The following is a 12,967-nucleotide window of genomic DNA, read 5'->3' as shown; positions in this document are numbered from 1 at the left end:
AAAATCATAATAAATTCTAAGTAGTTAACATGTAATGTCTGATTAGTGAGCCAAAATAGGATATACATATTATTTATATTAAAATACAGAAATAGGGTGGTGTCGTGGTTAAGGTGCCGGACTCCCAACATGGCCGACCACAGTTCATGTTCCGGACCTGGTAGCTTGTCTTCCCACTTTCTCTTTCTCTCTCTCTCTTTTGAGTACATGTGCCCTGTAACACATTTTTAAAAATAATAGTAATAAGGGACCAGCAGTTAGCGTAATAGCTATGTTGCTGGACTCCAACATAGTCGACTGCGGTTCACGTCCCGGACCCGGTGGCTTAAACTCACGCCAGGCACGTGTGCGTGCGTGCCCAAGATCCCGAGAGGAGAATGGAGGAGAAGGGATTGCAGCGTGACCATCCCCCCTGGGGGGTGATTTCTCGCTTTCTCTCTCTCTGTCTGTCTGGCAAGTGCACGCGCCCTATAGCAAAAAAAAAAAAAAAAAAAAAACTCTCCAAATAATAATAATAATAATAAATAAAATTAAGAAAATATGTAATAAAATACAGAAATAATTATCAGGAAGAAAAAAACTGAAGGTGATGTCAGAGAAGTAGAAGATGGGTTTTAAAATGTTTATTTCTTTCATAAAAGTGAGAGACAGTGACAGAGACAAGCACCCTCAATGGGGTCTGGTGCTGCGACCCCCCACTTCCAACCTTCCTAGTCAGCCAGAATCTGGGTGCTCACACCAGTATGTACAGGCTGATCAGGAAACCAAACCCACAATCTCCCATATGTATCCATCTTCTCTTAAGCAGCACATTACTGCTGCACAACCAAGCCAGCCTTAGGACAGCTATTTCTTTAACAAATAAATCTTCTACTACTGTTTGCTTCCCAAACCGACAACTATTATTAAAAACAAAACAAAACAAAGAAAAGAGTAATGGTTCAAGGGATGGATTACCAAAAGAATAAATGACATCAGAAGACAACAGAACATTACATAAACATTACTATTAGGTGTACTGACAAAACAGAAGCACAGTATACCCTTGAACAATGTGGGGCTACAGGCGCAGACTTCCACTCAGCTGAAAATCCACGAATACCTCTTGACTCCCAAAAACCCAGCTACTAATATCTTTCTGTTGATTAGAAGTGTTGCTGATAACATATACAGTCAACACATATTTTCGCATGTCATACGGATCATGTATTTTTATAATAAAGTAGGTTAGAGAAAAGAAAATGTTATCAAGAAAATCATAATAGGGGACCAGCACATAGTGTAAAGGCTATGTTGCTGGACTCCCATGTAGTCAACCGTGGTTCAAGTCCCGGACCCAGTGGCTTAAACTCACACCGGGCACGTGTGTGTGTGTGTGTGTGTGTGTGCCCAAGATCCCAAGAGGAGAATGAGGAAAAGGGACTTCGGAGTAGCCATCCCCCCTAGGGGGTGATTTCTCTCTCTCTCTCTCTCTCTCTCTTTCTAGAGAGTGCACACGCCCTATAGCAAAAACCTCTCAAAAAAAAATATCATAGAAAAGAAAATACATTTACAGCACTATACTATACTTCCCAGTATGTTTACTAAAACAATCGGTATATGCAGTGGATTTACACAGTCCTGACCTGTGTTGTTCAAAGGTCAAGTGTACTTCTATCCTGCAACTGTTGTAATTTTAACAACTTTACTTAACGACTTATAATTCTGATGTATATAAATTTTCACCCCAAGGAAATTCACTAATTAAAGTATTTACTATAGAAAAAACAACTGGGAATCACTTTCCAGAGAAGTAACTTCTTAAACAGAAAGATAGATAAAAATAATAATAATAAAAGTTTTTTCTTTGACTTTTTAAAAAGACTTATTTTATTATTATTATTATTATTATTTTCCAGTTTGTTCAGAGAGAGAGACAGAGAGAGAGAGAGAGAGGAGAGAGGAGAGAGCAAGCCACCAGGTCTATCTAGGACTTGAACCTCGGTTGGCCATGTGGGAGTCCAGCACCTCTAATCACTACGCCACCTGCCAGCCCCTTTTCTGACTCTTAATGCAATGCAGTTATTTCCAAAATACTGTGTCACTAGACTTAACCATTACTTTGTCAAGAACCCCAAATACAGAACATAGAACAGCAAAACTTAAAAAAATTTTCAAAATTTTCTACTGTTAAGATTTCTAAAAAACAAAGCCAAATACATCCAATGATTAACCAATTGTGTTTCATTGCAAATGCCACTACTGCCTTAAATACAAAAGCACCAATATTTTAACAAAAAATATAGCCAAAAGTGATCCTCAGAATTCTTTAAAAGGAAATGGAATTTTCTTATAGGTTGAGACTTCTGAAACAATCTAAGTACTAAGTCTATAACTTATATTGGAATATGGGTATCTATAAAGAACACAGAAAGATCTGTTAAAGGTGATCTAACTTTTACTATGTTTTGCTACTTTTTTAAAACTACCCAAAAAAACACTATTTGGTGAACAGAAAAGGGAAACACCTAAAACTATTTTATTGCCTGTCATAAATACAAAGCCTATGAAAAAGGAGGCATGTGAAATTACTAAATATAACCAAGTTTATGAAAATATCAAGAAATGTTTCAAAGTCCAGGAAATATAAAGTGAAAACATTCTTGATAAAGTTTTTGAAAAATTGTACTTTCACTAAGGCTAAACTTAAAATTTTTAAGGACAGAGTATACGTATGTTAATTAAAAAAAAAAAAAACTGAACTGTGATAAGCTGGTGCTACAGGGGCTACTAACGCTTACCTCAAGGGAACCTACTGCAGACAAAGTCCGTCACTTGCACAGTCCTTTCAGCTGCCTGCCAGTTGTCTCTGTGGAAGGGAAAGCCTGATGAGTGAAAGCCCCATGCCACACTCCCTTGGAGTGTCAGGGTGCCTGCAGAGAACTGCACAAAACTGTCTACCTAGAGATTCCTAAAAAGATGCCACCTATGAAGTTCCCTTTCTACTGAACACTAAAACCAAATGCCTAAGGGTTACTGAGTTCTAATGACCTATTGGTATTATCAAGGTGATATGTCTACATTAACTCATATAGAAAAAAAGACTAAAATGGATCAAGTAGAAATAAGTTAACGCTGGCAGGAAAACACACGCACACACAGATAAATGTTGAAAGTGACAATCGTAAAATCTAAGCAACGCAGAGACCATGTCCACAAAAAGTAAACTTGCAGCATTAACAAATGAAGGCTTAAAACCCAAAGAACTTCCTGTCCACCCATTTTTAAAAAGTGTCATCAAGTATATAGCGCTTAAAGTGAACCATACCACGGATCCAAATGCCTACCATAAAACCCTGGATAATTTTTTGGTGGGGTTAGTAAAGTGGGTGGAGGGGAGGGGATTCTTCGGATTTTTTTAAATATGAAAAGTGAAAACCAGCAGCATGACGCCATAAGAAAATCTAAAAGGAGAAATAAATTTTTAATTGTATCTCAGAAGTATGCAATCTAAGAGGTAGATAAGAAATCACAGAAAAAGGTGAAACCCAATATATTTCAAAAACATCTTCGTTCATAAAATTATTAATGGCTAATAACTCCCTTCCATTAAGAACATCTATGCATCACTAAAGTACAAGTTTAGCTGCATAACCAAAGAAACTGTATTTTATTTCTAGGCCAAATACAGTCTTCACTCTGAACGCTATGCTTCATAAGGCAAAACAAAATACTCCTAAAGAAACTTAAAAACCATTAACCTCTAGCCCAAAGACGGATGAAGGAAAAAAAAATCTAATTAATTGAAAATGCTTATTTTAATAGTACCATATTTAAAATAAAATTACTTACCTCTGATTCTTTGTCACTTAAAGATCCCAAGCTTCCAAAACTGTGATTAGAGCTTTCGTTATTTGTTGAGGCCTGTTAAAGATTTTTAAAAAGGTAAAAATTAGAAATAATTTTAAATAAATATATTACAAAGTACATAATCTTCACAAACAGAAATAAAGTATGATTCCTATTGCTAAAGTTCTATCAAGTCAATAAACTTCTGTGTTTTAGGAATTGACTTGTATTATCTGATTTTTTCAGTACCCAAGTTCAAGAGCAAAGAAACCTGGCCATTGCTAAAATCACTACTCTAATGTGCTATATAAAAACCAAATAATTCCCATTGATTGCAACTATTTGTGCTCCTCAGTTCCAGTCACAGTTAACAAATTCTATCACATTTCACACACGTTCTTTACTTTTTCCCATATTAATAAACTGTTATTTTGTTTGAACCTGGGAAATCTTTTTACCATCTCAACCACTGGAATTGCTTTCCTAAAGAGTCTCTCCATTTCCTTGACAGTATTTTTTAAACTGTGACAAACAGATATGAGCTATCATTCTGAAGGATGACATCTGCTTTCTTTCTAAAATACTTCTTTGATACTTAATATTTTGTGGACTTTACTGTACCATCAGCACAGTAGATCCCTGCCTTCCAGGAATGTAGAAAGCAGATGCTGACTGGTCACAACATATATGCCAAAGACTGTGCAGGAATTAACTGCACGTTCATAGGCTGGTTGATATCCTCGCGTTTCCCCTTCCATGTATGAGAACAGCTGTTAACCCTACTACTAACAGATAGAAATATATAATTATCCTTACATAAATTTCCAAACTGACAACTCTGAGCCACTTCATACATGTCTAGTAATACACTGGGCATTATAAAGGCTATTTTCAGTACAGGACTGCACGCAAACTGATTATGATTAAGATTCAAGAAGTAATTGAAGGAACTTCTAATTTAATTACGGCAAGATTATCAAACTTGAAACAAATTACAACAGCAGCAGCAATTAAGAAGTGATAAATTAAAACAATTCTGGGACAATAAGAACAGTGGCAAAGTGTTGAGTGGTAAATAGTCAGAAAAAAAATGTACAAAACTAAAGAATAAACCAAAAATGCAGATGATATTTACAATAAAATTAGGTAACATTCTGAATTTCTCAAAATTGCAGGTGAGGTGGGACCAGCAGATGGCGTGATGGTTACGTCACTGGACTCCCACATGGTTGACCATGGTTCAAGTCCCAGACCTAGTGGCTTCAAACTCACACCAGGTGCCTGTGAATACGTGTCCAAAATCCCAAAAGGAGACTAGAGAAGGGATTACAGCATGGATATCCCTTTGGGGAGTGATTTCTTGATTTCTGTTTCTCTAGCAAGTGCATGTGCCCTCTGCAAAACAAACAAACAAACAACAACAAAAAACCTCTCTAAAAAAATTGCAGGTGTGGAAATCTCAGAACGCAAATACCACAATCTTGATGAGTGCCCAAAAAGAAAAACAGAGGGAGTTCTGTGAGAAAAGTCACGAGTCACATTCCTGATTTGTGTCCAGGAAACCCAACTTCAAATAAAAGTAAGCAACAGAAAATAATGTAGGTCAACCCCATAAAGTTATTAAAGGAACAAAAATAAGGGACAGAATAGCTAATAAAAACATACCAGGAACACACACACAGAATAGGTAAAAAACTGTAACCTACTATATTCCAGCTAAAAGGCATTACAAAAATGATTCGGGATATGAAACATCATGTATCACATTTCAAAAACCTCAGAAATAAAGTGACAGAACTTAGTAAAGTATTAGAAATAAAAAATAGTTTCAGAAATAAAAATCTGAATGAACCCAAGCACATATGCTTTAAGAAAACTAGAATGTAAAAATAAAGAACATTTTTTAAATCAAAAGAAATGAAGAGATAAAAAGGAATTGAGGGTTGGCCCCATAGCACAGTAGTTAAGCAGTGTACACAGGGAATCAGATTCCACATGGCCAACTCTGGTTCAAATCCTTCAGGCTGAAAAACATGCCTGGCATGTGTGTGTGCATATCCCAAATCCTGAGAAGATAGAGAAATGGAGGCAAAAGGATTATGGTATGAGCACATTCCACTGGGAGGCATTCTCTCATTCTCTCTCTCTCTCTCTCTCTCCCTCCCTCCCTCCCTCTGTCCCTCTCTCTAGCAAATACACATCCTCTGGCAATCAAAGAAAAAAGGATTTGAGAGAAAGTAACTAATGAATCAACAAAGATTCAAAATGCAAGTAGCAGAAGTCCTTAAGGGGTACTAAATCAAGAAAATAAGGAATAAAAACTTCCATTCAAGAAAATCTCCCTGAGGTTTATTTGAAACTACTGACCGAAAGAGGACAATGCATACTGAAGAATATCAATCCAAAAGGCCAACATCAAATTTTTCAAAAGAAACATTTTATGCCAGAAGGGGAGTGTTATCTTTAAGATACTCAAGGAAAGAAAATATGCTCAAATTGTCTTATAGTCAATAAAATTGATATTTAATACATAGAAGGGACATAAACCTGTAACCGAGATGCAAACAATCAGAAAATACTATTCCCATCAGCCTTTCCTAAAAAACCTACTAAGAACAAGCTTTGGACAACCAAAATGAATAGTCTCATCAGTTTGGGCAAGCAATAATATCATTTACTTGTTGACAAAGATTAAACAAGAACTACAAGGGTCAGAGTATATTTAATTGCCTAATGCATGTAAATTTGTTAACAGTATGGTATTTTTAAAATGGGGGATGGAAGTTTGTAAAAAGCACATGCGAAAAAATTTTTAGCTGTATTCCATGATCACAGTCATTGTGACAGTTCAAGTACTATTATTCTGAGACTGCTATGTGTATGAGATATACATGAAGTAAATAAATAATTATGGGGTGGTTCTAATTCTATCATATGGCTGTATGTCCTCAAGAAGCATAATTTTCAGCATAGAAGAAGTAGCCGATGTTAAAAAAAAAAAAACCAGGCCAGGAAGTGACGTGGAGGTTAAGGCACTGGATCTTACTTGGGTGATTGTGTAGCCTGCATCCCAGACCTGGCAACTTAAAAAATCATGCCAGGCACATACGCCTGCATGCCCAAAATATTAAGGGGAGACTGGAGAAGAAGGGACTGTAGCATGGCCATCTCCCCTTGGGGATTGATAATCTCACTTTCCCTCTCTCTCTGGTGAACCGACATGCCCTACAGCAAAAACTAAAAGAAAACACACATGCACAGAGAAAACATCACTTTATAGTCCTAAATTTAAACTGGAAGTATCAACATAAATCACTGTTTTAAAACAAACATACTACCAGGACCAGCAGATGGTGTAACAGTTACATCACTAGACTCCCACATGGTTGACCGTAGTTCAAGTCCTGGATTGGGTGGCTTCAAACTCATGCTGGGTGCATGTGCATGCATGCGTGCTCAAAATCCTAAGAGGAGACTAGAGGTGAAGGGATTGCGGCATGGCCATCCCCCTGGGGGGGTGATTTCTCATTTTCTGTCTCTGTCTCTCCAGCAAGTGCACATGACCTATAACAAAAAACAACAGCAACAACATACTACCAATAATCATAACAATAACAACAGAATATCTTCCATAAGACCAAATTTCCACAAGTGACCATAAATTCTGGAAACAATATAAAAAACAACCTGGAAAAACTTGAACAAACAAAAGTAGGAAGCATTTAGATACAGGCAACACTTGGAAGAAGAGAACAGATGTGGGAGAATTTTCTGTTTTCACAGCTTTTACCTGAGGGAAGGCCCAAGAGTCAGCGCTACATACAACAATTGAAAGTTGGATCAAAATCTGCAGATTTACTGGCTTGAAAAACCAGAGTTTCAGATTACCCCAGCAGCTAGAAAGCTGGAAATTAAAGAAGGACAGAAGGAGAGTTCCAAAGTCTGCCCATTAACTCTGCGTGTGTCCCTGGCTGGTCACTGACTCACATAAGAGCAGCACTGACCTCTGCAGAAAGACATGGTGCAGACTTCAGTGCACCCAAGTTAACTGCCTGCTAATACAAACTGGAACAAAAACAAAAATCAACACTCTCCAGAAGAATACACCTAACACCAGAGTCACTTCAATGTCTCGTTCACAGTGTGCAGGGTACAATATGAAATTTCTAAAATGAACACACAAGAAAATGCGACCCATACTCTAGATAAAAGAGAACATAGACCAACCATAAGATAATTCAGATATCAGAATTAGTAAAGACCATACAGAAGCTATATTATAGGTATGCTCAAAAAGACAAAGGAAAATGTTTACAATAAATGAGTGAATTGGAAATGAAAGCTGAGAAATATAAACTGTAAACAACAAAAAAGTACTATATGTTAACTCTAGAACTGAAGATTTCACTCTAAAATAAAAAACTCAAGGGGTGGGCTTAACAGTAGAATAGAGAAACAATTAAAGATAAATCAAAAGATAGGACCAGCAGTTAGCGTAATGGCTAACTGACTCCCATGAAGTCAACAGCGGTTCCAGTCCCAGATCCAGTGGCTTAAACTTACACCGGGCGCAGTGTGCATGCATGTCCAAGATCCCAAGAGGAGAATGGAGGAGAAGGGATTGCAGCATGGCTATCCCCGCTGGGGGGTGATTTCTTGCTTTCTGTCTCCCTCTTGTCTTTCTGGTGAGCACACACACTCTATAACAAAAACCTCTGGGGAGGGGGGAGATAAATCAAAAGAAATTACTTAGACTGAAGAACAAAGAAGAAAGTATTCAAAATTTGTGTCTGTTGGACACTGTTAAATAGTCAAACATATGGATACTTATAACTGGAGTCACAGAACGAGAGAAAAAAGAATAGAATTTGGGAGCTGAACAGGGTACAGCAGTAAAACATGACTCTGCAAAGCAGACCCATAAGGAAAGGATACGGCTTTGTATCTGAAAACCTCCCTGAATACTAGTTACATGTGTGTGTGCCCAAGATCTGGGGTGGCTGAAGCTGGGTCCATTACACCAGGACCTTGTTGAGGGGGCTGTGTCTCTGTCTGTCTCTTACTACGGAATGAATAAATGGACTTTACAAAATGTATTTGAAGAAATGATTGCCAGAAAATCCCAAAATGTGGTAAAGACATCATTTTACAGACTGAAGAGCTCATGGAGTACCTCAAGTGGGTGAGTACAAAGAAAATTATACTTTGGCATAACATGGTCAAACTGCTGAAAGTTAAAGATAAAAAAATCCTGAAAGCTCCCAGAGAAAGCATCCGTGAAAACCAGTTCATCCTACCACAAAACCCATCAGGTCACTAGGTCTACTCACAAAAACTTTTCAGTGTTTAAGCACCTATTGTACAGATGAACAAAGTCTAACATCACTATATAACTACAGAAATACAAACGGAAAGTAAAAAGGAACTCACCAGGAATAAGATAATCCAGACAGAGCAGAAAACTTCACACACAAATATAAAAGTATAATATAACTAATATCCTCAAAACAGCAAGCCCTATAAGAGTGAGATACTTAAAGAACAACCAGAAAAGTTCCTGGAAATTAAAATAAAATAAATGAAATGGAAAAGATAAAAAATGTATTAATGGGGCCAGCAGGTAGCATGGAGATTGAGGCACAGGACCCCACATGGCCGACTACATGTTTGAGTCCTAGACCTGGCAGCTTGAAAATCATGCCAGTCAGGTGTGCATGCATGCCCAAAACCCAGAGAGGAGAATAAAGGAGAAGAGAACAAGGCATGGCCATCCCACACGAGGGATGACTTCTCACTGCCTTCCTGCTCCCCCGCCTCTGGCAAGCACAAGCACCCTACAGCAAAAACTTAAAAGAATTTAAGTAATTTTCCCACAAAGAGACCAAAAATAGTGGAAGAGAAAACTAGAAAATTAGTGCATGAGTCCTGATCCAAATCATGAGAGTTCCAGAAAAAAAGTACAACAAAAATCAATGAGCTGAAATTACCCAAAAAATATTGTGAAAAACATTTCTAAAACTATTAGGTTGTTGGAAAAGTCATGACGTATTTTTCTATTTCCTATGCAAAAATGTGTCATGACTTTCCCTATGACACAATAGCATGCTGAAGTTTCTGGATTGGCTGGCCACAATTTAGAACCAAAAACACTGGTTCAAAGAAAACCACATCAAGGAACATCATAGTAAAAAAACTTGTAATATTAGCAATAAAGGTAAGGTGTGAAAAGCTTCCAGAGAAAAACAAACAGGTCACTTATAAAGAATCAAGAATCAGAATGGACTTAGTGCTCAGCACTAACACTGGAAGCTAGAAGGCAATGGACCAACACCTTCTAAATTCTGAGAAAATTATTCCAACCTAGAATTCTGCTCCCAGATAAACTAATAACCAACAGGAAGGAAAAAACTTACAAGGTCCTAAAAAATTCACTGCCTGTGTAGCATTTCTTCAGGAAGGGACCAGAGAATCTGCTCCATCAAAACTAAAGAATCTTACCAAGAAAGAGAAGATATGGGATGCAAGAAACAGGCGCTCGAACACAGGACAAACACAAAAGGAAGTCGTGTGATGATCAAAGAAGGGAGTGTAGCATCCTGGAGCAGAGCAACAAGACACTAGATAAGAACTAAAGAATAAAAGACTTTAGGAAGAATTTTTTAAAAAGGAAAGGAATGAAGGCAGGCATAAATCTTTGTATTTAAAATGAGAGATTTAAACAGGTCTGCTGGAGAATACATGGATGACTACTAAAACATAGAAAAAGTAAGTACCTCTGACACTAGGAAAAACAAAGTTATACAAGAGAAGAAATGTACTACTGAAATGTTATATTGCTCAGCTATGAATAATGTTATAGTAGTATGGTGGTTAAGACGGCTGGATCCCATGGTTGACTATGCTGTATAAATCCCAGACCCAGCAAGTGAAAAAACACATCAGGTACATGTGCATGCATGCCCAAAATCCCAAAAGGAGAGAAAAATGGAGAAGGGATTGCACTGTGGCCACTCCCCACAGGAGGCATAGGGTGCTTTCTTATTTTCCCTTTCTCTCTCTGTCTATCTGGCAAGCACACAAGCCTTCAAACACAGATAAAACATACATAATAAAAAGCTACAAGGTGAGAGGGAATATTGAATCTACGGAAAGGACAAGGTTCAACCAGTTTTCATTTAAGACTATTTTAAAAATTAGTTTTGAAACTGAACATAGTCTGTGTGACTGTCCTCAACTTGTTGAAATTTCTTCCAACATTCTGAGTATAACTATTCCATGGCTTGCCTCTTCACTTTTTTTTTTTTCTCTTTTAAAGATTGATTTATAGGGACCAGCAGTTAGCGTAATGGCTATGTCACTGGACTCCCACGTAGTTGACCGCGGTTTGAGTCCCGGACCCAGCGGCTTAAACTCATGCCGGGCGCATGCGCGTGTGTGCCCAAGATCCCGAGAGGAGAATGGAGGAGAAGGGATTGTGGCGTGGCCATCCCCCCTGGGGGGTGATTTCTCGCTTTCTGTCTCTCTGTCTCTCTCTGTCTGTCTGGCGAGCGCATGCGCCCTATAGCAAAAAAACCTCTCCAAAAAAAGAAAAAAAAAAGATTGATTTTTTTTTTAAAAAAAGAAAAACACATTTATTTATCTATTTATTTACTTACTTATCTACTTATTTGTTATGATTTTTAAGCCATCAGGTCCAGGACTCAAACCAGGGTCAGTCATGTGGGAATCCAGCACCACCACCATGCCACTTGCCAGCCCGCCTCTTCACTCTTACTGTGTCAAGTGAATGCAATTATATTTATCAAAGGTTTTCTTTAATGGCTAGTACCTCTCATGACCAATTTATGAAATCTCTGTACTACTAGGGACCAGCAGATGGCATGATAAAATCTCTCTACTACTCCATACATGGGTGGTAGCTGTGTTCTATTCTGTTCCACTGGGATATTTTTCTATCCCTGTGTTAGTATCACACTGACTTAATTACTCTTTCTTGATATCTAATAGCATAATTTTCCCATCTTTGTTGCTGTTCTTTAAGACCACTTTGATCATTCTTGTCTTTACATGTTAATAAATTTTGCAATCATCTTGTTAATTTCTACACTCTCAAAAATACTGCAGGGATTTTAATTAGGATTGCATTAAATATATAAATCAATTTAGGAAGAAGTGATAACATTACAACATTGAGAATTCCAATTCATTAATATTGTAGCTATTATTTAGGCTTTCTTTGATTTCTGTATTCAGTTTTTAGCGAAGATATCCAGAAATCTTTTGCCAGATTTATTTTTTAAAAATATTTTATTGGGACCAGTAGTTAGTGTAATGGCTATGTTGCTGGACTCCCACGTAGTCGACTGCAGTTCAAGTCCCGGACCCGGTGGCTTAAACTCACGCTGGGCGTGTGTGCGTGCGTGCCCAAGATCCCGAGAGGAGAATGGAGGAGAAGGGATTGCGGCGTGGCCATCCCCTCTGGGGGGTGATTTCTTGCTTTCTGTCTCTTTGTCTCTCTCTGTATATCTGGCAAGCGCACGCGCCTTAATAGCAAAAAAACCCTCCAAAAAAAGGAAAAAAAAATTATTTAAGTTTATTTATTATTATCATTTTAATTTGATCAGAAGAGACAGAGGGAAAGTGAGAAAGCAAGCTGCTAGGCCCGAGACCCGAACCGTGGTCGGTCATGTAGGAGTCCAGCACCCTCAACCACCATGCCACCTGCTGGCCCCCAGATTTACTTCTATGAATATCTTTTTTATATTGTACATGGTATCTTTCCAAAACTTCATTATTCATATATTTGTTGATGATATGTAGAAATAGAAATTATTTTAATATACAGTTTATATTCAATGTTCTTTATTTCATTAACAATTTTAATTATTTATAGATTCCTCGTGATTTTTTTTTCTATGTCACAATTGTACTATAAGGATAATCTTTATTATCCTTGTAGGTGTGCTGGTTGGATGAATACGTTTAGTTTGTAAAAATTCAATGAGTGGTATACTTATTATGATGTATGCATTATTCTATATGTACTGAGAAGGACTACTAATTATTTGGTCATTGAAATAGTCATTATGCAGTTTTCTATGCAAAAAATAAATACGTTTCCGACAACCCAATAGCTTTC

The 12,967-nt window shown here is 37.5% G+C and overlaps 1 protein-coding gene across 2 annotated transcripts in view; it reads right to left on the bottom strand.

Annotated features, from left to right (window-relative positions):
- The window catches only part of TLK1 (tousled like kinase 1), a 121,805-nt gene that overhangs the window by 87,784 nt on the left and 21,054 nt on the right, over window positions 1-12,967 (bottom strand). For both annotated transcript variants that reach the window (XM_006141487.3, XM_014592115.2), the window contains exon 2: window positions 3,832-3,903. In XM_006141487.3, coding sequence (XP_006141549.1) covers window positions 3,832-3,903 — 72 coding nt within the window. The remainder of the gene's footprint in view (window positions 1-3,831; window positions 3,904-12,967) is intronic.

The sequence above is a fragment of the Tupaia chinensis genome, unplaced genomic scaffold (assembly GCF_000334495.1).
Source record: "Tupaia chinensis unplaced genomic scaffold, TupChi_1.0 Scaffold000056_1, whole genome shotgun sequence".
Classification (NCBI taxonomy): Eukaryota; Metazoa; Chordata; class Mammalia; order Scandentia; family Tupaiidae; genus Tupaia; species Tupaia belangeri.
The sequence above is the reverse complement of the archived record's forward strand: the minus strand, read 5'-3'. Positions and strand labels throughout refer to the sequence as shown.